A 27,979-nucleotide genomic window follows, 5' to 3' on the forward strand; every position below is an offset into this window, starting at 1 on the left:
GCCACCCAGTGAGCTTCCATGGCAAAGTGGGGACTAGAACCTGGATCTCCCGACTCCCAGTCCAACACCCTAGCCACTACACCATGGTGGCTCTTTACTTCTAGGGATGTATGAAAGTCACTTACCTTTTCGCGGATTCTGTTCGTGGGGGGGGGAGGCGTTCCATCCCTCCCCCCAGAATCCTCAACGGGGGGGAGGAGATCCGGTCCTCCCCCCCAAAATCCTCAATGGCCAGCTCTGCTCCATGGCGGCTCCATTTTCATCCAGCCAGGCAGTTGTGATAGGCTATGTAAGTCTTTACATAGCCTATCACGGCTGGGCAAAAAAACAAAACAAAAAAACAACCAGCGTACGCAAATGGCGGTGGCTACGGCGGCCACCATTTGTGTTCCCTATTTTTCGCCAATTTATCTTACATAAATATTTATGTAGGCTAGAATGGTGAAAAATAAAGAAACACAAATAGCATCCACTACGCTATTTGTGTTCCCCTTTTTTCGCCGTTTTATCTTACGTAAATATTTATGTAAGATAAATCGGCGAAAAATAGGGAATGCAAATGGTGGCCGCTGTAGCCACCGCCATTTGCGTACACTGGTTTTTGGGGTTTTTTTTGCCCAGCCGTGATAGGCTACAAAAAGACTTACGTAGCCTATCACGGCTGCAAGGACGGTAATGGCGGCGGCGGCAGCAGCCCGGCTGTGTTCGGCCAGGAGACCAGCCGCCGGAGCCACTGCTGCCGCCGAATCTGCCGCATCCGCCCCAGGTAAGTGCCGTTCCGGGGGGATTCCACGGGGGGGGTGGGGGGCATTCTTTAGAATCCGGCCTCACTGGAATCCATGGCGGAATTCTCTGCCATCCCTATTTACTTCCCTGGTAGTTCTGGAGCTGCAGGCTATACAATCAACTCACTCACAAGATTGGGTTTCATGTTGATGTCAGCCATGAGATGATTATTGATTGGTGAGAAATAAATAGATAGATAAATAATAAGAACTTACTGGATAGAGCAATCCAGAAGTTATCATTGCCTGGCATTCTGATTTCCAGTTGCTGCTTATGGAATTCACATGTGGCTAAACTTAAATCAGAGTGTACCATTGTGGTGTTTTGTAGAACAGGAAGAATACAGGTGATGATCATCCTAAATATTTGTAATCCAAATTTGTAACTGTTATTTGGTGGAGATATATATGTAGATTTCATAGCACAACAGAACTGGATTGCATACAATATGATTTACACAGGATGGTTCTAGGAATACCTAGATTTTCCCCTGCTTACTATGGGAAACAGGCATCTTTTTAGTAGGGGTGCACGAAAGTCACTTACTTGGTCTCGCAGCTTGCTTCGCGGTGGGGGGGAGGCGCTTCGCTGCTCCCCCCGAAGTTCAGGCCGGGGGGGGGAGGCTTCTCTCCTTCCCCGGCCAAAATTCAGGCCAGGGAGAAGCATCCTGTCTCCCGGCCGCGAACGTCAAAAGAAAAAAAAAACGCCCCTGTGATAGGCTACGTAACGATTAATGTAGCCTATCACGGCTAGATCTGCAAAGTCAGCCATGATAGGCTACATTAATCGTCACGTAGCCTATCTCGGGTGACTTTGAAAAAAAAAAAAAAGCACGTACACAAATGGTGGCCCCCATAGGGAGCCGCCATTCACGTTCCTTATTTGGTCTCTGTAGTCTACATAAAGATTTACATAGACTATGGCGAAAATAAGGGCAACGCTATTTGCGTTGTCCTTATTTTCGCCGTAGTCTATGTAAATCTTTACGTAGACTACAGGGACCAAATAAGGAATGCGAATGGCAGCTCCCTATGGGGGCCGCCATTAGCCGTACGCGCTTTTTTTTTTTTTAAGTCACCCATGATAGGCTACGTGACGATTAATGTAGCCTATCACGGCTGACTTTGCAAATCTAGCCATGATAGGCTACATTAATCGTTACGTAGCCTATCACAGGGGCGTCTTTTTTTTTTTACTTTGCTTGTAATGGCGGCGGCGGCAGCCGGTCAAAAGACCGGCTGCCGCCCCCGCCCCTGACGAAGACCTGCCCAACCGCCGCTGGGACCCGCCGCCGGGAGGGACATTCGTGAAAGGTAAGTCCCATCCTGGGGGGGGCGGGGGCAGGGGGGGCGGAGAAGTTCTCCCCGAACAACCTTCGGAGGACCGAATGCGTTGGTGCTTGGCCCCCCGAAGTTTCGGGGAGAAATTCTCCCCCATCCCTACTTTTTAGTACTTACGTATGAGATCTTATCAACAGCTTTTTAATTATTGGCAGAAACCGATTAATATGCTGGAAGCAAGATTAGTAAAGTTGTTATCCGGTGGTGATGGCAAATTAGGATCAGACTACTGACACTACTGACATGGTTTTGACAGTTGTGCAAAGTTTTTAAAAAATCGAGGGAGCAATCCTATGTGGATTGACAGTTGCCTCCAAATCGGGGGGTGACCGCCTATCCAGTGCAGGGCAGGAGGAGTGGTAAGGAGCAGATCTCTTCCTCACTCCCCCCACCCAGCTTTCATGGCTAGATAGCCAATTTTGGCTGTCTAGCCACAGGACCTTGAAGCGTGGGAAGCGGTGGCTGGACAACACATAGGATGTGTCGTACCAGCATTTCCGACCTCTCCGCCCAGCCTCGGCCCTGGGAGTGCCCTGTTTTTACCACTCTGTGCTGCTCTTCTGACTGAGCGTGGAACATGGGGCCGATCCATGCTACCTATGAGACAATGCAAGAGGGGGTGGGGGTCGGTTCTCAGGGAAATGACCTCAGAGCACAGGCTCCAAGGTCAGTTCCCGGGAACCAGCCTATCCTATGGCCACCTAGCTGCTGACTAGTGGCCATAGGATTGTGCCCTAAATAGATGATGAGGTGGGGGAGGGGGAGCCAGATTGGGACTGTGGCATCCCATGTGGCATAGAGGCTAAGCCCACAAGGAGGTGGAGCATGCTAGCCCTGGCACCATTTCTATTATGCTCTACATGTGGAGGGTGACTTTCTGAAGGGGAGAGCTTCTTCTATCCATGAGGATCTCCCTGTGATTCAGAACCCTGAAGAGGGTTTTACACATAACCTAATTGTTCCTTCTCTTAAATATTCTTAAGTGTTCTCTCTGCTATTGTGGAGAGAGTTTAAGAAATGGCAATTAAAAAAAAATCTCTTGTATGATCATCATTCAACTTCTCATTAATTCTTAAAACTACATAGGATACATTTACATTTCAGGCTGTCCTCCTTTTCACTTATAGCTGGTAAATTTTTAAGATACTTCTTCAATAAGCAGGTTTTAAATTAGCCATCTCTAAGGGAAAAAAGAGGTCCTTTGACTTATTTTTAGTGATGGTGAACTAATTTTAGTGAAGACGCACAAATCAAAGTTTGATTAACTGCTGGAAGTATTATTATGTACAGTAAAAAAATATTTTGCTGTTGAGTACTGAATATATATGTATATTTTAAAATGTTGACAATGATCACTGTAGAAGCAAATCCAGCCAAATGATTTTTGTTTTGATTTGAATGAACTTTAGTACAGTAGGAACATTTGGGTAGGAGTAGGAATGGAGGAGAATTTCTCCCCAAAACTTCGGGGGGCTGAGTGCCAACACATTCGGTCCTCCGAAGGTTCGGGGAGAAATTCTCCGCCCCCCCGGCCCCCCCACCCCCCGGGATGGGACTTACCTTTCACGAATGTCCCTCCCGGTGGCGGGTCCCGGCGGCGGTTCGGCAGGTCTTTGTCAGGGGCGGGGGTGGCAGCCTGTCTTTTGATCGGCTGCCGCCACCGCCATTACAAGAAAAGTAAAAAAAAAACAAACGCCCCTGTGATAGGCTACGTAACGATTGACGTAGCCTATCACAGCTAGATTTGCAAAGTCAGCCGTGATAGGCTACGTTAATCGTCACGTAGCCTATCACGGGCGACTTTGGAAAAAAAAAAAGCGCGTATGGCTAATGGTGGCCCCCGTAGGGAGCCGCCATTCGCGTTCCTTATTTGGTCCCTGTAGTCTACATAAAGATTTACGTAGACTACGGCGAAAGTAAGGGCAACGCAAATAGGGCAATGCCTCCCCCCCACCGCGAAGCAAGCTGCGAGACCAGGTAAGTGACTTTCGTACATCCCTAGGTAGGAGGGATTGTTAACAGATTATTAAAGGCTACAGGATTTAATCCAAGATAAGGATGTGGGCAACCAAAAGTTTGAATGTCCTGTATGGTGGGTGGGCTATATCAAATGAATTCCAGATGAACAGCCATAGCAGCAAAGGTCTTAGTGGCATAAGGTTTCAAGACCTTGGTCCCACTTCATCAAATTCATAAATAGCTACCCTCAGCTGTAGGGTATATTGCATGTATGTATATGTGCATTCATGCATCTCTCTATATAGATCCATGCACAGAGACACAGACATGGGTTCAGAGAAATAAAGTTTGCAAAAGGTGGGGACAATGGGCATTTAAATGCAGTATATTATATTATATTTATTATTATATTTCTATACTGCCCCATGGCCAAAGTAGTTCTGTAACTTTCCTATTCAGAGTCCAAGAGCCTTTCTACAGAAGGCATTTATTGTGCACTTGTGATTCCTCACTCGCGGTAGTTTGCGAGTCCTTTACACAATGTTGTCATCCTCCAGGGCCTCTTCTGTGCTTTGCAACAATTTCAGGTTGTTCCCCCCCCCCAACAAAGAAAGTGTGGTATTTCTGTGAATGGCAGCATGAAACCCCCCATGTATTTTCTCAGTTCCACTATACCATAGTGCCACCTAGTCATTGTGTAATGGAACATATAGAAAGGCAGAGAAAGAAAACCCCTGGAAAAAAATATGTGCAAAGGAGCCAATCTTAATCCCACAAAGAATCCAGAAACAGAAGCCTTGGTAAAATGGCAGGTTAAAAGCCTCATGTAGAAAAGCCCCAAAATAAGAGCAGTGCGTAATTCATATTTTGCTTTCCTCTTCCCTCCCCGTTCCTTTTTTGTCATGTTTGTTAGACTGTGATGTAGCAGGCAGGAAGGAACTGCCTTAGATTTTAATATCCATGTAGCACTTAGAAAAATTTAGATGTTTTATAAGATTATTATTACTAATAATAATAATACAGTATTGAATTCAGATTCCATTTTTTGTAAAGTCTAAACCTTTGGAGGGGTGCTTGGATCCAAAGGCGTCATTCTGTGAGATCAGAAACCCTCTTCTGGTCTGTTTCCAACCTAGCCGAAGAGCACTGTGTGAGGAAATTGATTCCAAATCCAGAGAAGCTCCTCTGTTTGCACAAGCTCTTTCTCAAAACCTTATTATGGCCTACTAGAGTGTGTACTACAGCCTTTATCTTCCTCATTCACCATGTTTCCCATACTTTAATACAACTTATGGTACATTGTAGGACTGTACTGTGACCAGGGCTGGCCTCCGCATGAGGTGAGGTGAATCCCTCACCTCAGGTGGTGGAGTGGGAGGAGCAGCGAATTGTGCTCTCGCTCCCAGCAGGAGTAAAACAGAGGGCAGGTAGCTGCTCTCAGCCACCTGCCCTCTGGCTCTTGCTGAGAATCCTCTCAGTGCAAACCAGAGGGCAGGCAGGTTCTCTGAAGAGCCACATTGGCTAGGGGAAGCAGCTGGCACAGCTCTTCAGAGAGCCAAATGCCTGGCTCTGAGGGGTTTGTTCCTCAGAGCCAGACATTGCCTGGCAAGAGTGGTGTACTAGGAGATCCCCTATGCTTCAGATAGTCTCCTCCAGAGCAGCTCCCAGAGGACGGCCAGCTGCTCTGAGGGACAGGTGTCCTGGGAAATCACCTGCAGGGCAGGCAACCTCCTGGGACAACATCACTCCAGGCAATGCCTAGGCAATCCTCTCTGCCCAGCTCCACTCTGCAGTGAGTCCATGGAGCCACTGGCCAGGCCGGTCCGCAGCCAGACTTCCGGCCGCTGCTATGCAAATAGCGTCCGGTGTAGCAGATGCTATTTGCGTCCCTGCCTTTTGCCGTGATAGGCTACGTAACTCTTTATGTTGCCTATCACGGCAAAGAGCAGGGATGCAAATGGCATAGCAGATGCTATTTGTGCCTCTGCTCTTTGCCATGATAGGCTACGTAATGATTTACGCAGTATAGGCTACGCAGGCAGCAGCAGATGGGACAGGTGGCAGCGGACAGCAGAGGATGGACGGCGGCAGGTAGGATCCAGCCGGTGCAGATTCCCCCGGGTGGCAGAGGTGAGTCTTCCATTCCTCTGCGGACTCCGGGGGGCCAGATTCTTAGAATCCAACCTCGTTGGAGTCCATGGAGGAATTCTCCACCATCCCTACATTTTTTCTCCTTCTGTGACCGAAGCCAGAGCCTTCTGGAGATCTATTGACACAAAAGAGCAGGTACAACATTGTCATTAATTGCTGCATCAGGATGTAGAATATTTCAAGGAGCATTTTCAGCATTTACCAGAGTCAAGCTTGGGGGAAAAAAATGTAAATGGCTGCTTAAGGATACTTGCCTGAAATCCAAGGAGCTTTTCATTCGGCTTAATATGTCTCTGGAATTCGCACTCTACTGGTTGTATCACTTTGATTCCATCTTCATAAAACACATAGAACATATTCCCAATTCCCAGACCTTCAAAATATAATAAAGACATGTTTAAATGTACAAAAAGTAAAGCATCCAGGAAAAAAAATCTTAACAAAAGCTTTGACTATTTTTGGCCAGAGACCAATTTGTTAATGCACATGATGTTAATAAAACTAATCCTGTGAGATTTTTTTTTATTATAGACCTAAACTAAAACATCAGTGTGATTCAGGAATTCACATTATAGTTCCCATGAGAAACAAAATGGCTTCATGAATAATAATCTGGAAACATATGCCACACTTCGAAAGTACCTTTTTACTTTAGGATCAAATGGAAATATATTCCTTAGATTTTCTTATTGCACTATTTGTGAGGGCTGGAAGAAGTGAAATAAAATTTCATGATAGCACAGAAAAAGTCCTGGAGGGATTGAGATTTTTCTTTCTGTAAGGCCTTATTGTATGCAAATATATATTATGACTTTTTATGAGTTGTATGTGCTGGCTTGGCTTTGCATTACTGGAAAGTGCTTCCATGACTGAATTGGGGACCTGCATTTCACAGATCCCCCTCTACTCACCTAAGCTCCCACACCCAACCTGCCCCAATGAGGTAGTCCTGAAGGGGGGGGGCTATGAAACAGAGTGGACCAGTGGACTGCGCAGTAGTAAAGGGGAATAAGCAAAAATTAGGTGACTTGCCCAAGCAAAAGCATTTTATATAGCAAAGCCAACATTCGTGACAGCTCTGTATATTCTAGCACTGCAGAAAGAGCATACTGGCTTAGATTTTATTGCAAATTAGACACCCAGAGAATTAATAATATGAATGATCACAAATGTTCAAAGAACCCTACATTATATCAGCCATTGTACTACTGACTGAGCAAAAGGATTTTCTCTTGAGTTGGTTACAGCACTGGAAGCAAAGCATTCAGTTACTGCATGGTTTGCATGTGTGCTTTCTGCTCAGAGAAGGTGCCTTGACCCAATTTTCAGCCCCATGATCTCTTGCCCCAACCCATTCAGTAGGGTCCCCTGATCCTCTCTATATCATTTCTGTGGGGCTGGAGGTGGTGACAAAGTGCATTAAAGCTAGCCCAGTTGCATGTATCTAAATCTGGACCCAACTCATAGTATCCTAAGTGGTACCAAAATTGCGACAGAGGTAGGGATGTATGAAAGTAACTTACCTTTTCAAAGGGTGACATTCATGGTGGGGGGGAGGTGCTCCGTCCCTCCCCCTGAAATTCTCTCTGGCCGGCTCCGCTCTGTGGAGATTCCACGGAGCCGCCGGCTGGGGCCGCCTGCAACTGGACATCCGGCCGCTGGGCAGCCTGCAGAGATGCAAATGGCGGCTGCCGTAGCTGCTGCCATTTGCGTCCCTGTATTTTTCTGTGATAGGCTATGTAAATATTTATGTAGCCTATCACTGCAAAAAACAAACAAACAGCGAACGCAAATGGCAGCAACTACGGCAGCCACCATTTGCGTTCCCTTTTTTTTTGCCATGATAGGTTACGTAAATATTTACGTAGCCTATTACGGCAAAAAAAAAAAGGAAAGCAAATGGTGGCCACTACACCATTTGCACTCCTCTCTTTTGCCGTAATAGCCTACGTAAATATTTACATAGGCTATCACGGCCAAAAAAAAAGGGAACGCAAATGGCGGCCGCCATAGCCGCCGCCATTTACGTTCCCTTTTATTTTTGCCGTGATAGGCTGCGTAAATACTTACGCAACCTATCATGGCTTCTGCAGGGATGCAAATGGCATCCCTGCGTTAGCCGTGATAGACTACATAAGTATTTACGTAGCCTATCACGGCTATAGTGATGAAGCGAATGGTGGCCGCGCATGCGGCCACCATTCGCAAGTCAGCACAAAAGGCAGCAGATAGGTGTCCTGTTTCGCGCGCCTTTCGCAGGGCGGGGGGGCAGGGGGCTTCGTTCCACCATGGATTTTGGGGGGCTGAATGCACTGGCATTCGGCCTCACCGAGATCCGTGGCAGAATTCCCTGACATCCCTAGACAGAGCATGGCATGGGTTTGGGTATGACTTTCCCAAAGTCTTGGGGCTCCCTGTTTAAAAAAGATAATAGTCCTCTGAATCCAGTTCATTGATCTGGGAAGGCAGCAAGACCTAAAGGCAATTAGCCAGATGCACCTGTCTCAGTACATTTCGATGCCCCATTCAGAAATTCAGTTGAGTTTTACAATGATGAAGATGGAAAGAAGTGTGTGGACAGAGCATTTATTAGGATCTAACCCATCTCAATTCATTCCTGTGGCCATTCATAGGAAATAGGAATATGCAAGAATTTTGTTTCTTTTTACAAATCATGCGAACATGTCCTGTTTACAGTACTGAACACGAATGCACACAGGAGTGCTATTTTTCTAGAAATGCTCACGAATTCTCAAATTTGCAACTATGTTTGAAAAATGTGTAATTTTAAAAGCATATGCACTGAAATGCGCATTTCCCCCCAAATATGCATTTTCTAGGGATGTACGAAAATCACTTACCTTTTGGGGATTATGCTGATGGGGGGGAGGCACTCCGTCCCTTCCCCCGGAATCCTGGATGTGGGGGGAGGCGCTCCGTTCCTCCCCCACTGGAATCCTGGCTGGCCGGCTGTGCTCCGTAGCGATTCTGCAGTGCCACCGGCCATCGCCGTTTGCGTCCCTGCAGTCAGCCGTGATAGGCTACGTAAATGTTTACGTAGCCTATCACGGCTGACTGAAAAAAAACCCAAAAAATCATGCGTACACAAATGGCGGCGGCCATGGCTGCCGCCATTTGCGTTCCTTATTTTGGCATGTCTTAGTCTATGTAAACATTTATGTAGACTAAGACGGCGAAAATAAGGGGAACGCAAATAGCGTAACGTCTACGCAATTTGCGTTCCCCTTATTTTCGCCATTTGCATACATGCATTTTTGTCTTTGTTTTTTAAGTCAGCCATGATAGGCTACATAAAGATTTACGTAGCCTATCACGGTGTTTTTTTAAAATCTAGCCGTGATAGGCTACGTAAATCTTTACGTAGCCTATCACGTTGTTGTTGTTGTTTTTTAACTGGAAATGGCGGTGGTGGCAGCCGGTCGGAAGACCGGCTGCCGCAGCTGCCACCGCCGAACCGCTGCCAAACCGCCACTGGAGCTGCCACCAGAGCCGCTGCCGCCAGGAAGTTCCGCCCAAGATAAGTCCTGTCCCGGGGGCATGGCGGGCCGTTCCGCCACCAATTTCAGGGGGCCGAATGCGCTGGCATTCGGCCTCCCCGAGATCCGTGGCGGAACTTTCATACATCCCTAGCATTTTCACGCTTTAGCTGATGGGAGAAAGGTACACAATTTTGAAAAATATGCACAGAAAAGCACAATTTTCCTATTTGAAATGCTCACTTCTCCTGTTGAACTGAGCCAAAAAACAGGTCAAAAATGACCAAAATGAGCTTTGAAGTGATTTTTGGAGAAGTTAGGTGAGCCCAGAAATTGCTGGTTTTCTGATCCCTAGCCTTTCAGAAATTCAGCTGACCGACCCAGCAGACAGTTAAGTCTTCAGGCCAATTTGGAGGAACAAGGCTATATCAAAGCATTCTTGTAGTCATTATCTCCCTCCCTCTCCCTCTCTTTAATATTTATATCCTACCGTTCGAGTTCAAAAATTAAATTACTCAGTGTAGCTTACAGAGACAAATTGAAAACCATTAAAATAATTTTAAAAATACAGGAAGAGAAGCAAGTAAAACACAACAAAAAGAAGAGAAACCAGCAAGGGTGAGGGGGTTTAAATCTGCAGGCCAAAGGCCTGTATAAATAAATATGTCTCCAGAAAGTAACATACCTTTGTATAGCTTTATTCAGAGCTATATGAATCTGGACCTTATAGATATTAGACTGGCTATTAAGAAATGCAGTGCATTTCTATGGTCATTTTATATATATATATATATATATATATATATATATATATATGTATTTCAATGGCATTCTCTGTCGTTCATTTCAGTATGTCCCAGTCCTGCACTGAATGCAGAGATCTACTGTGACAAATACTAACCATAGAATAAGAAGCTCCTGGATATTTAGCAGCTGCTGGGGGAAGGATCCAACACTGTCTGTGCACTAGGCTGTTGGCATTGCACTAGCAGAAATCAAAACATGCACAATCAAAACATGCACAATAGCGCTACAAGTTTCATCATACTATTGACATTGTGCAAGTGTTGATATCTGCTAACGCAATGTCAATAGCACTAGCTCACAGACACCACTGGATCTTTCTGTTGATCTGTCGAAATCATCATCAGGTGAATCTTTTCATGGAACACTGTCACCTAATGACTGCAGATCAAGTGGCTCGTAAATGTATAAAAGCAGAAGCCAATAAAATCAAGGTAACCCTGTAAGTGTGCCTTGTTCTCAAATGCAATAAAAAACTAGGGATGGTGGAGAATTTCTCCTCGAAACTTCGGGGGGCCGAGCGCCAACGTGTTTGGCCCCCCGAACAAGTTTCGGGGAGAAATCCTCCGCACCCCCCAGCCCCCCGCACCCCCCCCCCCCGGGACGGGACTTACCTTCGCTGAATGTCCCTCCCGGCGGCGGGTCCAGCCGGTGGTTTGACGGGTGTTCGTGCGGGGCAAGAGTGGCAGCCGGTCTTTCGACCAGCTGCCGCCGCCGCCATTCCAATAAAAGAAAAAAAATGCCCCCGTGATAGGCTACGTGATGGTTAACGTAGCCTATCATGGCTAGATTTGCAAAGTCAGCCGTGATAGGCTACGTAAATCGTCACGTAGCCTATCACGGGTGACTAAAAAAAAAAAAAGCACGTACGGATAATGGCGGCCCCCATAGGAAGCCGCCATTCCCGTTCCTTATTTGGTCACTGTAGTCTACATAAAGATTTACGTAGACTACAGCGACCAAATAAGGAATGCGAATGGCGGCTCCCTATGGGGGCCGCCATTAGCGTACGCGCTTTTATTTTTATTTTTTAAAGTCACCCGTGATAGGCTACGTGACCATTAACGTAGCCTATCACGGCTGACTTTGCAGATCTAGCTGTGATAGGCTACGTTAATTGTCACGTAGCCTATCACGGGGGCGTTAAAAAAAAAAAAAAGTTCGAGTTCGCAGCCGGGCGAGGCGGGAAGCCTCCTCCCTGGCCTGAATTTCAGCCGGGCGAGGCGGGAAGCCTCCCCCCCCGGCCTGAACTTCACGGGGGGAGCAGCGAAACGCCTCCCCCCCACCGCGAACAAGCTTCGACGAAAGGTAAGTGACTTTCGTCCACCCCTATAAAAAACATGACATTTAGAAATTACAAATCTCTCGAAATAAAGACCATTGACAAAAATGCTTATAAATATATTCTATTTGTTTTACACAGGTTCTATGTAGTCAATCTATTTTATCTGTTATTATTTTATCTTCAGTTCTACTTGTCACTGTTCAGCTGCTTTTGGGCATCTGTTCCAAAAATCCACCTACCCCATAACTACACACATTCACACTTAAGTATGAATGTTGATTCTTAAAGTGATATGTTATGATGACTGTTCAAGGTCTTTTGCAGTACATTTTGAACATTTACAGACAACAGTTTGTCAATCATCATTTGGGTCTCAGACATGAGTAGTATAAACATTTAGTTTAAAAGCCTGGACGTTAAAATGTTAGCATACATTTTTGATTTGTGTAATAATATTTGTATATTTTCCTTTAATTTAAAATTTATATGGATGAAAAGTTATATGAGACTACAATGACTAGTTAGGCCCAATTTACACTTCCATCTTTGATATATTCATTGATTTATTCATTGTTTTCACTTTTATTTTGAATGTGCTGCATATGTGGTGAGATCTGAGGGCCAAATGACAGTAAATACGTTATTGCATTTATCATGCACTTTAAGAATGCAATCCTATGGCCCCTAGGCAGCATCCTAGGGGACGAATTATCTAGAAACCCCCCTTAGAAACCACAGATGGTGCCACGACCTTAGAGTTGTGTGCGTGTGTTTTAATGGAGCTCCCTTTTCATCTCCTTCCAACCACCATGAAGACCTGGATGAGGACAGAACTCCTCAGAGCTACACACTCTGAGGGTGTTTAAATGTTTTGCTGGGTTGGGGGCATGGTCCGGGGCTGGGAGGATTTAGGATTCCTCACATCCTCATCTATTTCCTCCCCACCCATTGGCATGCCCCCAGAATGCCCAGTTTACCCCTTCTATGAGGTCAGAATTCCAGCCTCATAGAGGTCTCCATGGTGGCTGGGAAGAGCTGAAAAGAGGGCTGTCTATGACCTTCAGGGGGCTTTTCTACACAAACCTATGGCCCCTGGGATGCTGTCTAGGGACCAAAGGACTGTACTCTAGATAAAATACTAATAGCCACTACGGGTCACAAGTAACCAATCTATGCCTGCCATGTCTAGTTTGGCCCTTAAATGCATGCCTAACAATCATCTAGAAATCAGTAGGATTAATGTTTAACTTTGGCTGGATTGTGCCCAATACAACGAGCTCTGTTCCTGTTAAACACTCAATGGACATGTTTTAGAAAATAAAACAACTGACTCAACTCTTATGTGTCATATATCACAAGATGTAAATTCTGGTATAAGCCAGTAAGGGCGCAGTCCCAACTAGATAGGAGGCCACTTCCAAACTTGAGAGCAAGGTGGGAGAGGCATGGGGGGGATCGTTCCCTCCGCACCTCTCCTGCCTTGGTATTTTTTACTAGACAGCCATTTTCAGCTGTCTAGCCGCGGTGGGGGGGGGCAACCGGAAGAGGAACCTGCCGTACGACACATACGCGCAGCTCTGCTCTCCCCGCCCCAGAACGCCCCCCCAGGAATGCCCCTTTTCAGTCACTTCACGCGCCTCTTGTGATTGTGGAGGATGGGGCTTCTCTACACTGCCTCCGAGGCAGCGCGGACGAGGGGGTAGGTTGGTTTTCCGGGAACCACCCTCACAGCAGGGGCTCCAAGGTTGGTTCCTGGAAATGAGCATATCCTATGGCCCTCTAGACAGTGTCTAGTGGCCGTAGGATTGCTCCCTAAGTTCTCCATCCTTCCCTCTTGCACATCTTCACACAAACTTTCCAAGTTTAAAAGTGCCACAGCTTTGTACCCCCCAGTAAAAAATAACAATTCTTTGTTACTCTGGGAGTTTCTCAAGATCATAGTCTTGGTCAAATGATTCACATTCTTGGGTCAACATTCTGACTGAAGATAAGCTGATTGGCTGAATGATTTAGGACAGCAACAGGACAAGTTAAGGGCAAAGTCCCCACAGGGAGTTTTACCTATAACTCTCAGATATGCCCATAAAAGTGTCAGAAACATAGGTTTATTGATACTGCAACTAAGCTCCCCACCCCCACCCCCAAATCATTAGGATTTCATTCAGTATTGACATTGTCATGTTATATATAAGAGAATTAAAAGTAAAGGGCAATTTATGAAGAATGAGAGTGAACGCGTAATTAAAATATAATTACTATAGCTATCGTGTGCCAACAAGGAAGTTAAAATATTCAAGAGACAAGTAAATTATTACAGAATGGGAATACTTGATATTAGTACCTTCCTCTCTCCACAGTATGTTTGCAACTGCAGCATGTAAGAGAGAAAGAACAGAAGACACAAATGAGTATGAAAATCACATGGAATGGCACATCAGTTTCTAAAATAAAGAATCTTATACAAATTTGATTTACAAAATAACTTCCAATGAACATCATTTTATTCTATCTGACTCCTAGACTTCTACTTAGTTGATATTTACTACTGGAATGTACCTTATTTTGGCATCTTTCAATGAAGACTGTATTTTATCTAATATGAACAACACAGCTTTTATTTAGATTTTGTTGTTGTTGCAGAAATAAAGACAATACAGATACCACAGCTGTTCTTATTGTGCTATTGTGTTTAGAACAAACAATGGATTTGGGAGATGAACATTTAATTGCAGCTAACACAGGTGAAGCACTAACAAATATATCTATGAGCAATGCATTGAAATGGCACTTCAGAACTGTTCTACATTATCATGATTCCTTTGAAGCTGCTGGGATTTTTTCAAGTAGCTTCAAAAGGCAAAGCTGAAGGAATTAATTTTCTGAAGCAAAACAAAAAAGACTTTGTAGTGCATTTACATGAAATTATTATTGACATGTGAACTCTTGGTTCATGGAGTTCTGGGTTTTATGTTTACCATACCAAACTGAAACACCAAGCTCTAATTAGACTACCTACATAGCTTTTTTGACCTGAAAGCATGGCTAAGCAGATAAAGACACAATAATAAAATAAGCTGGAGAAACAGATATAATCCAAACAACATCACTGAGGGCTGGTCCAAGACATTTTGCTGCCTGAGGCAGAGAACAAGATCGCATTCCCCCATTCCATGAGCAGAAGCTAACCAGACTGGAAGTCGAACCAATACTTACTGATGATGAGATGGCATCCTCCACTTCATCTGAGGGTAGCAGTCTAGCTTAGGGGGCACAGGGAAGGCCATGTGGTACATATAAGTATCTCTGGCCTCCAATACCTCACCTCCATTCTCCACCCCTTGCCATCTGATTCCTAATATGGCCACCTTACTTTGCTAATGCTAGAGCCTGCCCTGACAATATCTTTGTTAATACATCACTCTGTGTGGCTACCAAACCAAACATAAGCAAGTGTGGCCAAGCATGGCCATGGGCATCAGACTTAGCTATGGTCTTATTCATGCTTACTGGGAAGTTAATCCCCTGTACCTTTCAAACAAATACCTACAAAAATGCCTTGAAAGCTTTGCATATAACTCATGCATAACAGAACATACAAAGCTTTACTCCAATATTATTTCACATCACAAAAATTAGGTCCTATATCTGTTAATACTGTGAATGAATCATTATCTGAAAGAAATAATGACACAGAACATGTGTGGCTATAATATATACTATTATCCTATAACCCAAGAGCAAGCCCCATTGAACCTAATGGGATTTAATCCTGAGTAGACATGTATAGGATTGTGCTACATGTGATGCAATATATATCAGAATGTGGGTTATTGCTCCTGAAGATTTGGGGTGGTGTGGTGGGGATCATATTATCTAAACACAGAATTCTCTATCTTTTAATTGCTTTTTAATGGGAAAATATTTTCTCTTCACTTGGACAACACTTCTGATGGGCTAATTTCAGCCAATAGAAGAGCATAATTTACTAACAGGAATTCTCTTGGGATTATTTTCCACTACTGCAGTGATGGGATTCCAGAATGACAGAAGCTTCTTGAAGAAGAAAAAAACCCACGCAAGCTGCTTTTTAGTAGAGCTCTGCACAAATGGCCTCTTGAAATTCTCCATCCTATTTGTGGGTAGATGAATTGGGGGGACAATTTCACCATATTTCTCCAGGGGGAGAAAAAAATTATCAAACAGTTTATCACGGGTAAAACTAACTAGACATGTATGAGAAATTTGTTTTAGTTCATTTTTTGGTCAGGATTTATTCTGTTCACACCTTCCAGACCGAACATGGACTCAGACCCAATCTGTGGTTGAAGTCTGTACATTTCTGAGCTTGTAATGTGATTCGCAGACCTCCCCCCGCAAAAAAAGCAGTTGACAATATGCACACATTTGAAAAATGTGCACAAATATGTTTTAATCAATGAGAGAAGACTGTTTACAATTCAAATATGCAAACAACTGATGTATACATTTGGGAAAACATGCACAAAAATACGCACGGATTTTTGTGTGGAAACCCCCTCCCCACCAGAAAAAACCCTTGAGTCAGAATGAGTTTCAAGATGGAATTTGGAGAACTTCAGCATGCTCAGGTTTTGCTGATTCACACAGCCTTGGGGCTAACTATTTGTAGCACAGGGTTGTAGTACTGCTTTTTTCTTTTTTTCCTAACGCTTTTTGTGCTAATACTGCAAGTGGCAACAGCATCAACTGTGTCAGCAGCCTGGCCTCCATTTTGCATCCTCCACCATGTCCCATAACCAGCATCATTCTAGGGCATTGGTGAGGGGTGGGGGCTTTAACTGAAGTGCAAGAAGCTGAGCTGGCTACAGGCTGTTGGAAATATGATTGTACAATGACAGACAGGACACTCATGCACACTCTGTGGCCACCTCATAACTAAAGTAAACACAAGAACCCTGACTACAACACATGAGAATGTTTCCAAAATTTTCTTCATCACTGAATTTCTTTTGAAAGCTTTTTTTTTTTTTCTATCAGACTGAGTGAGAATGGATAAAAAAACCCGGGAGAAATGTTCAGTAGAGCACTGCTTTTCAGTCCTCTTTTCACTCAGCTAAACAGCAGAAAGTAGGGACAGGGAAATCAGCATTTTCACAACAGAATTGTTTAGATCATATTCATTTGGTGGGCAATCCCCATCAGAGCAAGACCCCAAATGTTTTTTCACACATTAGCAACGTTCAGACTTTCAAAACATGCTTTTCTTTACTTTTGGATACTCTTAAACAAAAGTATCATCTTTTCTTGACTATTTTTCACCATTTCTTAAAATGTAACAACTATGGCAATATTCCTGGAATCATAGAATAGTAGGGTTGGAAGGGGTCTGTAAGACCATCAAGTCCAACCCCCTGCTCAATGCAGGAATCCAAGTCAAATCCTTGACAGATGACTGTCCAGCCTTGTCTTGAATGCCTCCAGTGTGGGAAAGCGCATTACCTCTCTAGGTAATTGGTTCCTTTGTCGTATTGCTCTAACAGTCAGGAAGTTTTTCCTGATGTTCAGCCGGAATCTGGCTTCCTGTAACTTGAGTCCATTATTCCGTGTCCTGCAATCTAGGATGATCGAGAAGAGATCCTGGCCTTCCTCTCTGTGACAACCTTTCAAGTACTTGAAGAGCACTATCATATCTTCCCTCAGTCTTCTCTTCTCAAGGCTAAACATGCCCAGTACTTTCAGTCTCTCTTCATAGGGCTTTGTTTCCAGTCCCCTGATCATCTTTGTTGCCCTCCTCTGAACCCTCTCCAGGTTGTCTGCATCCTTCTTAAAGTGTGGTGTCCAGAACTGGACACAGTACTCCAGATGAGGCCTAACCAGTGCTGAGTAGAGGGGAACTAGTACTTCCCAGGATTTGGAAGATATGCTTCTATTAATGCAGCCCAAAAGAGCATTTGCCTTTTTTGCAGCCACATCACATTGTTGGCTCACATTCAGCTTGTGATCTACAACAATTCCAAGATTCTTCTCGCTTGTAGTGTTGTTGAGCCAAGTATCCCCCATCTTGCAACTGTGCATTTGGTTTCTTTTTCCTAGGTGCAGAATTTGGCATTTATCCCTATTAAATGTCATTCTGTTGTTTTCTGCCCAGTGCTCCAGTCTATCAAGATCACTTTGAATTTTGTTTCTGTCTTCCAAAGTATTAGGTATCCTGCCCAATTTTGTGTCATCTGCAAATTTGATCAGCATTCCCTGCACCTCCTCCTCCAAGTCATTAATAAAAATATTGAATAGCACTGGGCCCAGGACTGAGCCCTGCGGTACCCTGCTCGTTACCTCTCCCCAGTTTGAGAAGATCCCATTGATAAGCACTCTTTGAGTCCGATTCTATAGCCAACTGTGGATCCAGCCTTTGTGAGGTGCAACCCATCCCTTGCAAACAGTCCATCTTCCAGGAAGTATAGCCCATGGTCCCAGAATCCAAATCTCTCTCGTCGGCACCACCGTCAGAGCCAGTCATTCACCCAGAGTATGTTTCTTTCCCTTTCTACCCCTCTTCTAACTACTGGAAGGATGGATGAGAAAACTATCTGGGCCCCAAAGTTCTTGAGTTTCCTTCCCAAAGCTTCAAAGTCTGACGTGATTTCTTCATAGCTCCGCTTGGCGGTATCATTTGTTCCCACATGGATGAGAAGAAAGGGATACCTGTCAGTGGGCTTTATGAGTACAGGCAACCCTTTAGTCATGCCTCCATCCTCCTGGGAGACAGCATACCTGGCGAGTCCACAGGTCTTCGTGACATACTTGGGTTTCGATCCCATGCAGCAAGGAGTCTCCCACTACTATTACTCTTCTCTAGGGATGTACAAAAGTCACTTACCCTTTTGACGGGGTGATGCATGGTGGGGGGCAGGTGCTCTGCAAATCCCCCTGAAATCCTAATCCAGCTGGCTCCACTCCGCAGACATTCCGCGGAGCGAGTGGCCAGGGCTGCCCGCAGCTGGACATCCGGCTGCTGGGCAGCCTGCAGGGAAAAAAATAAACAGCGTACGCAAATGGTGGAAATAGCTTATTTACGTAAGCTATTACGGCAGAAAAAAAGGAATGCAAATAGCGCCCACTACGCTATTTGCGTTCCCCTTTTTTTCGCCGTAATAGCCTACATAAATATTTACGTAGGCTAAAACAGCAAAAAAAAAAAAAGGGAACGCAAATGGTGGCCGCCATAGCCGCCGCCATTTGTGTACGCTGTTGTTTTTTTTTTAGCTTTCCGTGATAGGCTATGTAAATACTTATGTAGCCTATCACGGCCTCTGCAGGGACAGAAATGGCACCCCTGTGTTAGCCATGGGTAATTAGTAATTATTTACGTAGCCTATCACAGCTACGATGAGGAAGCGAATGGCGGCCGCAGTGCAGCCGCCATTTGCAAGTCAGCGTGGACAGCAGCAGGTAAGTGCTCCGTTTTGCACACCTTTTGAGGGGTGGGGGAGCGGGGGCTTCATTCCGCCATGGATTTCGGGGGGCCGAATGCACAGGCATTCAGCCTCACTGAGATCTGTGGCGGAATTCTCTGACATCCCTACTCTTCTCTTCTTCTTGTTGTAGGCCTTGGTTTCATTGCCTCTGCTTAACTGACCTTCAGCCTCTTGCTCATTCTCATGCAGGTTCCGCTGTGATTCTTCCTCTGCAGGCTGTCCTCCAGTCTCATCCTCAAGTACCTGGAAATGGTTCCTTAGCTTCCACTGGTGCAGAGTGGCTTCTAGTTCTTCTGTTCCTGTCACCCTTTTCCAAGGAGTATCCTCTACTGCATTGTTCCTCACCTTAGCATTTTCCTCTTCTGCCTCAGCTTGCTGTTGCTCGTCAAGATTCTGTTCTTCACTTTGCTGCTGTAGTTCCACCGTTCGGTCCAAGAACTCTTTGTGTTCTCTTATTCCCTGGAGGGTGGACACTCTCCACTCCATTCCTCTTGCTTTTTCTTCCAGCAGTGTAATCAACTTGCTGTTTTCCACATAGTTAAAGCAATGGTACTCCCCATAGTAACCTATGGCTGCGAGAGCTGGACCATAAGGAAGGCTGAGCGAAGGAAGATAGATGCTTTTGAACTCTGGTGCTGGAGGAAAATTCTGAGAGTGCCTTGGACTGCAAGAAGATCAAATCAGTCCATACTCCAGGAAATAAAGCCAGATTGCTCACTTGGGGGAATGATATTCAAGGCAAAACTGCAGTACTTTGGCCACATAATGAGAAGACAGGATACCCTGGAGAAGATGCTGATGCTAGGGAAAGTGGAAGGCCAAAGGAAGAGGGGCCGACCAAGGGCAAGATGGATGGATGATATTCTGGAGGTGACGGACTCGACCTTGGGGGAGCTGGGGGTGGCGACGGCTGACAGGAAGCTCTGGCATGGGCTGGTCCATGAAGTCACGAAGAGTCCGAAGCGACTGAGCGAATAAACAACAACAAAATATATTGGACTGTGTATTAGTGTACTGCTTTGGCCACACACTGTTTGCTTGTGCACAATAATGTGTGTGGTGCACTCACACAACACACACACACACACGACCAAAAGAAAAGCAGATACAGAAAACAAAAATCCTGCCTACAAGTTAAGGGATGACGGAAAAGGAAATAACACTAAACCTTAACAGAAAAGGGTGGGTTTTGTTTGTTTGTTTGTTTTGGTACTCTTTGGGTTTTTTTATAAGAATATAGAGAGTTTAAAAATGGGAAGGGAAGGAATAGTAATTGAGAAGAAGGTGAACCAAAAACTAAGCAGTACAAACCATAGAAACAATCTTCTGGGTTAAAAGTTCAGCTCTATTAGCACCTAGAGATGTCACTTTCCTCAGTTCCCCCCTCCCAAATGCTCCTTTCCCACTCTCTTCTCTAGCAAGTAGTTCAGACAGGCTGTCTGGGTTTCCAAATCATCTGAAGCAATCCAAAGTGCTTTGAATCACTCCAACCTGCTTCGGACGCTCCAGACCTGCTTCGGATTTGGACCAAAGTGGTCCAAATCATGCTGATCCACTTCAGAATTCAGGATTTGGCTGAAGCAGTGCACAGCCCTACTACTAGCCCTACTTTGTTGCTGCATGGGTGAGTGCTGAGCGATGTGTGTACGTGAATGATTTGAAATTGTGCATGAATGTGTGCCTGTGAGTGTGTGTATGCATATGAGTGGTGTGTGTGTGAGAGAGTGGTGTGTATGTGTGTGAGGGAGAGGGGGGATATATGCGCATGCGTGTGTGTGTGTAAACACACATGTGAAATCCTCTCAACCCAGCAAACACCTGATATGGCCCTTGGGGCTGAAAAGACAATGCACAACTGCAGTAAAGTGTTCCTGGTACTGGGGTGATTCTGCCCTTCCAGGCTGGCCATAGATTTGCATTACCATGAAGGGCTGTAGAGCTACCTGCTCAGGATGGGACTTGCTCTTCACTGGCTCTAACATGCCCCTGATGCATTGATACATGAGTGGTGGGTGTGCCAGTTCACTTCAGGGACTACAGATTGTACAGTACTGCTTTAAAATGTATACCAAAGTTAATAAGAGTGGGATCTGCAAGTTGGGGAAAAGGGATCCTCCAGAGCCTTGGGCCAAAACCTCAATCACTGGTGAAGTTATACTGGTAAGGTTAGTGGCTTTGCGTGATCTGGTCAAGAGTATGTGATATAGGAAAAGGCTGGATAGAAGATGAGATAACAAAGGCATAAAGTCAAAAGCCAGGGTATGAAGTAAGAGAAAACACTCTAAGATAGCTCAGATATGCAAAATGATTGCTGAGGGCTCAAAGAAGATGCTTTGGAGATGTCTTTATGTAGCAGACCTGTTGCAGGACAAGACTGGAAAGATGAAGAGGATCAGGAAGATATATTGGGAAGAGTAGAATACTATTTGAGCCTGTGGGTCTCCTGAAAACTGGTCCATTTCTTTTCCTTTTTTTCCCCTCAGAAACAGCTGCTCAAACTTGCCAACTCTTCCACTCTCTTCTGATGTCACGTGGATCACTTATAGGAAACAGAAGATACAATCTGTAAATGTGATTGATTCAGTCTAGTTCCAAGTCTAATAAAAGTCAAGCCAGAACCAATATTGGTTTAGTTGTAGTTACCGATTGCATTTCTTGCTTCCAATAGCCCAAACTGGTTATGCTATTAAAAAATGTTAGAACAGGCGGATATGTAGTGTACCTGTAGTTTTCTCCTCTGATCACCTGTCCTGGTGGTTCAGAAAATATGGATGTTGCCTGTTTCCCTGGGATCAGAGTATAAAATCCATGGTGCCTGACGCCTCTCTTTCATATCAAAAAAGTAGAAACCATATAATTAACACTATTTGTTTTATCTTGTGCTGTGCTGAAAATATATTTTGCATTTTTTCAGCCATTCTCATTAAATTTGATTGGAAAGAAATTGCTTTTGAAAAACAAATTCAAAGCAGGAGAACATTTTTGTCAAATTCTCATGGGTGGGGTGCATGGTTCTTATGCTAACCTTGGTTATAAAGTGGCTGAGGGGTGTGTGTAGGAATGGATGGACTCACCCGCACCTGCCAAGCACAGGCACCCGCCAACTTGCTGCTGCCACCTGCCCGCCAGGCCACACGAGCCCTGGAAGTCTCTGCGAGTGGTCCAGGAGTGCTCTGCAGCTAGGGATGCTGGATAAATCTGCCGCGGACTCAAATGAGGCCAGAAGAATCTGACCTCCAGAGTCTGCAGCAGACCTGCCTCACTCACCTCTGGGTCTGGATGATTTTCCATGAATTGGCTTTCTGGTTTCCTATAAAACACGATACACTAATGGCGGCTGTCATTAGCTTATCTCAGGAAAGTTACAGCCATAAGGCATATTGTACACCATTTGCAGCCACAAAGCACTTACTTTTACCTAAAAACAGCCATAAAAAGCTGCAAAATATGCCATTTACGTCTTTAATTTTCCCGCAATAGGCTAATGCCAGCCACCATTAGCATATTGCATTTTGTAGGATGCCGGAGAGCCGCTCCGCCAACTCTGGTGGATGTGGCAGGGCTCTGAAGGACTCCGCAGAGCCACAAGCAGCCCAAATTGCCCTGCAACAGACCCCTCCCCCTGGACTGGACAGTGAGGGGTTCGTACAACCCCACCTGCAGCCACCCACTCCTCACTGTGTGTCGCCTTTTTTACACAAGATGGAGGCTCCGTAATTTTTGTATATTGAATGTTGTACACAATGGTTCCCATACAGGGCCATGTCCGCAACATTAAAGGTGTAAAATATACAAAAATTACAGAGCCCCCATCTTGCATAAAACTGGCAGCTTGTAACGAGGAGCAAGTGGCTGCAGCGTGCTGCAGGACCATGCACTACTCAACAAGAGTGCACATGAGCATCCATAGCTCGGTGAGCGGGGGCTGGGGGGCCAGGTGCAGGGGAGTCCACTGGACTCCTGGACCCAGTCATGTGCTCGCAACATCCCTAGGAATGTGTGCATGTCCTGTCTTTCATTATACAATAACCTCTGTGGTGGTCTGCACCCTCCTGGGCTTCCCACATGTCTATTAAACACCAGGGGAAAATGTCATGAGGTAATTCCTCCCATGGTGCTTTTTCAGATCAGGACGTGCTGTGGAGGCTGCAGAATGATGGAAAGAGGTGTAGTAGAAAGAAAGAAAAAACACAGAGATCACCCACAGTCACCTCGCAACAATAAAGTAAGCACAAAAACATAACCAAAAGAAAAAAAAAATATTTCAAAAAATTCTAAAGGACCTGCAAATGAGACAGAAAAACAGAAGCATCTCTCGTGAGGGAAAAAGGCATTCAGGAAATGAGAGAATAGATTTCAACAGAACTAGCCTTATCTATAGAACAACAGAGTTCTGCAGAGCCTACGAATTACTCAAATGTGTATGGCTAAAAGCCTTTTCTCTGAAAACTCTGCAGACAGGATTTTTATGTCATGGTACTAACCATGAAATAATAATCTCTGAAATAACAATGGCTGAACCTTGTATAAATAAACCCTTGGTAACCTGTGGCTTCTTTATGGTCTTTGGAAACAATGCTGACCCCAAAGTTGAACATTTCTGTAGAAGATGGAGTCTCTGGTTGTGACATTTTCAGAATGTATAACCTTGTTTAACTCTGTATACCTATGCACAACATAAAATGCCAGCCCAAATTATTCCCAAAGAAATGAGATAAACAGGCATTGTGGAGTATGGGATGCAACAGAGAGTTTTCATAACACCCAGTGGAAGAAATGTAGGCAATAAATCAGAGTCAAAAACCTTTTAGGTTTGTGCTGCACTATAGGCAACAGACATGCCTGGTTAGAGCTGATGGCCACAAACCTAGTAAGTCACTAACATTCAGATCACATAACCTCATCTTCTTAGGTGTTGAGACTTTGACATGCAAAAAAAGGCCCTGGTGTTAGAAATTGATCTATTTAATGGTAGTGAAGAGGCACATTATTTTTTAAGCACAGCCTCTAGACACAAAATGCAGGAAGCAGATAATTTTCAGCTTGCTGTGGGTGAATAGATGAAAGGATTTATAGAAGTTGCTTCATAGAATGTGACAGAGTCACAGCTGCTGAACTGGGTAACATGGGGAACTGTAATTGATGTTAAAGAATAAAAAATGCAGGATAAAATATTAATTGGGCATTAAATATTCAACTCATCTGTAAATTACTGCAAAATCCTTGGGTGACAAACTTTCCTCTCACTAGATTAACAGGTAAATAACACGAGGTGTAGATTGTCTGCCTGGCACAATATTCTATGAAAATATTTTTTAAAAAATACAATTCTAAGATAAATCTTATCTTTATTGTTAAAAATATTGTTTTGAAAATACCATAGTCATTAAAATATTCATAATTTTTTAAAAAAGAAAACAAAAATAGTCATATGCAGTCTAGCTGAAAGCATATTATGCATCAGGAACATGACTCTGGAACTGGCAGGGCAAAAGTGTATGCAGTTCCTTTTTCACCCTGTTACAGTGTAATGGTAACGATAATGCTTAATATATATTACAGCCAGTTCCCATGGTTTTTCAAAAGCTCATCTAAAACCAAGAAAGAGGGCCTGAAGGGCACACAATCACCCTCCTGCTTGAAAATGAAAGAAAATACTTTTAGCTGCAGTGTCATTCTGGAACCTTCAAGGAATTGGGAGCTAAATATGAAATAGAAAAAAATGCATTTGTAGGGTGAGCCCATTCCTTGAGAGCCATCAGTCAAAACATTACAGGGGACGTTCAATGTTCACCTGAGTGACCCATGTTTTCTCCATTGCTGCTTCTGGGAGAATTAACGATTCTGGAGGAGCGGCATATAACCTTTTAGCAAGTCCTGTGCTAAGGGTGTGCTTGGGTGGGCAGAACATGAGCAAAAAGGATATGGGGAATATACACACTGGCCTACTACAATAGACAATGGAAGAAGCATGAGTCACTCATGAAGCTTCTGTGGCTGCTTTAGGTAAATGTCCAAAGCCAGCCTCCATGGAACAGATTTCCCATCTGTGGTTAAATGAATGCATAGGAAGGCACCACTGTATACATTCATTAATCGTGAGAGAATGTGGCAAAAGAGAGGAACCACAGATTTGAGACATTACAATAGTTGGGGCTCAATCCAGTCTACCACAGGGGCAGTGCCTATGCACATGGATCCCATTGCACAGAGAGTAACAGATCCCATTTTTCCCCTTAGCCATTCAGACCCTGCACAGAGAGGAGAGGAATGGATGGGTATATGGGAGGCACACAAATGCCTCCCATCTCCTATAGTGACATGTCATGGCAGGGTGTGGGGGACAGGGCTCTGTTAAGTCCTATGGGACCCCTAATCTACTGTGTTTAAGTAAGGCCATTAGGTGCATAACAATAAAAATTTTTTTTAAAATGATAGTTCATCCAACCTCTACCAATAATTGTCCTTTTATTGCTTAACTCACTGGTAATTGATTAACTCGCAAGGCTTCCAATCACAGATATTTGCCTTTTAATTTAGGAATTGACAAGAAAATCACATTGTTTTGTTAGCTGAAATGTAATTTTAGTTCAAAACTGAATGTCCATTCTGAGCTTGTGACTCCTAAATTTGGTTATTACATGGAAGTCTCCCATTAATTATGATACTGCTGATGTTATGCTACAATACATTAAAGTGTGCATGTGTGTACACTATTGACAGCTAAGCAAACAGGCATGTTATGGGTGTACATAGGACTGATAGATATATAGGACCATTAGATATATTATGTTGTTCCAGTACTAATAGGGGCGTCAAGAGGGTTTACCAGATTATCATCTTTTGTTAAAATTGTACCAAGCTGTCAAAGGTGCTTAAGTCATTCCTTCATGTAGGCATAAATGCAACAACTGCATGACAAAATCCTTTCACAGTGTTTTTCATTTACTTTAATCTTGAATTTCCATTTTGATGATGTATCATTATCATCTTAGACATATTGGCTTCTCCAGGGAACAGGAATGTATCAAGAGCATGTTATCCGCAAGAAACTTTAAAATAAATTATATCTTCCATCTTCTACCAAAGCCACAACACAGTCTATTTGTTTCCTTTTATTCTTACTAACAGCAACAGGCATCACACAGTCCACTAAAGGTCTTATCCGTCACCATCACTCCATTTTCCTGACTGCTATGAAACATGGTATATTAATCTCTCAAGAAGCAACTCTGTAGGTTATGAAATCTTAGAAATCTAATCTCAAATTTAAAGTGTAACTGTAATGCAAACGCTTTGAAGATTTGTTTCATGTTAACAGCTTCACACCAGTAAATTTTGGTTTCTGATTTTTTGTTGATGTTGCTGAAGAAATCCAGGGGAAGAGGAATTGAAGCTTTATATGTTGTACTTCCCCCTTCATGGATCACTGCCTTGTTGAATGTTTGACCCCTATGAACAAACAAGAATGTTTGACCCCTATGGTCTTTGGACTAGCTTAACCATGAACTCCCCTTCATGGATCACTGCCTTGTTGTGGCAAAGGGGCTTGCGTAACTCAGTGAAGCCATAAGCTATGCCGTGCAGGGCCACCCAAGACGGACAGGTCATGGCAGAGGGTTCTGACAAAATGTGGTCCACTGGAGAAGGAAATGGCAACCCACTCCAGTATTCTTGCCAAGAAAACCCCATGGAACGTATCACAAGGCTAAAAGATATGACGCCGGAAGATGAGCCTCTCAGGTCGGAAGGTGTCCAATATGCTACTGGGGAAGAGCAGAGGGTATTTCCAAGTAGCGCCAGAAAGAGTGAAGCGGCTGGGCCAAACCCGAAAGGACACTCAGCTGTGGATGTGTCTGGCGGTGAAAAGAAAATCCGATGCTGTAAAGAACAATATTGTTTAGGAACCTGGAATGTCAGATCAATGAATCAAGGTAAGCTGGAGGTGGTCAAACATGAGATGGCAAGATTGAACATCGACATCTTGGGAATCAGCGAACTCAAATGGACAGGCATGGGCGAATTTAATTCAGGTGACCATCATATCTACTATTGTGGGCAAGAATCCCTTAGAAGAAATGGAGTAGCACTCATAGTCAACAAAAGGGTGGGAAAAGCAGTACTGGGGTACAATCTTAAAAATGATAGAATGATCTCAGTACGAATCCAAGGCAAACCATTCAACATCACAGTAATTCAAGTCTATGCCCCAACCACTGAGGCCGAAGAAACTGAGGTTGATCGGTTCTATGAAGACCTACAACACCTTCTAGAACTAACACCAAAAAAAGATGTCCTCTTCATCATAGGGGATTGGAATGCTAAAGTAGGAAGTCAAGAAATCACCGGGATAACAGGCAGGCATGGCCTTGGTGTACAAAATGAAGCAGGACAAAAGCTAATAGAGTTTTGCCAAGAGAACATGCTGATCATAGCAAACACTCTTTTCCAACAGCACAAGAGGCGACTACACATGGACGACGCCAGATGGTCAATATCGAAATCAGATTGATTATGTCCTTTGCAGCCAAAGATGGAGAAGCTCCATACAGTCAGTAAAAACAAGACCTGGAGCTGACTGTGGCTCAGATCATGAGCTGCTTCTTGCAAAATTTCGGCTTAAATTGAAGAACGTCGGGAAAACCACTAAACCATTCAGGTATGACCTAAATCATATCCCTGATGAATATACAGTGGAGGTGA

At 44.2% G+C, this 27,979-nt stretch overlaps 1 protein-coding gene across 1 annotated transcript in view; it reads right to left on the reverse strand.

The window, feature by feature from the left end:
• The window catches only part of FSTL5 (follistatin like 5), a 683,196-nt gene that overhangs the window by 80,793 nt on the left and 574,424 nt on the right, over positions 1-27,979 (reverse strand). The window contains exons 11-12 of the mRNA XM_084856378.1: positions 14,164-14,190; positions 6,491-6,609 (exon numbers count right to left, since the gene is read on the reverse strand). Coding sequence (XP_084712504.1) covers positions 6,491-6,609; positions 14,164-14,190 — 146 coding nt within the window. The remainder of the gene's footprint in view (positions 1-6,490; positions 6,610-14,163; positions 14,191-27,979) is intronic.

Source organism: Heloderma suspectum, chromosome 5 (genome assembly GCF_057233095.1).
Source record: "Heloderma suspectum isolate Gila_16-S chromosome 5, 16-S_ref, whole genome shotgun sequence".
NCBI lineage: Eukaryota > Metazoa > Chordata > Lepidosauria > Squamata > Helodermatidae > Heloderma > Heloderma suspectum.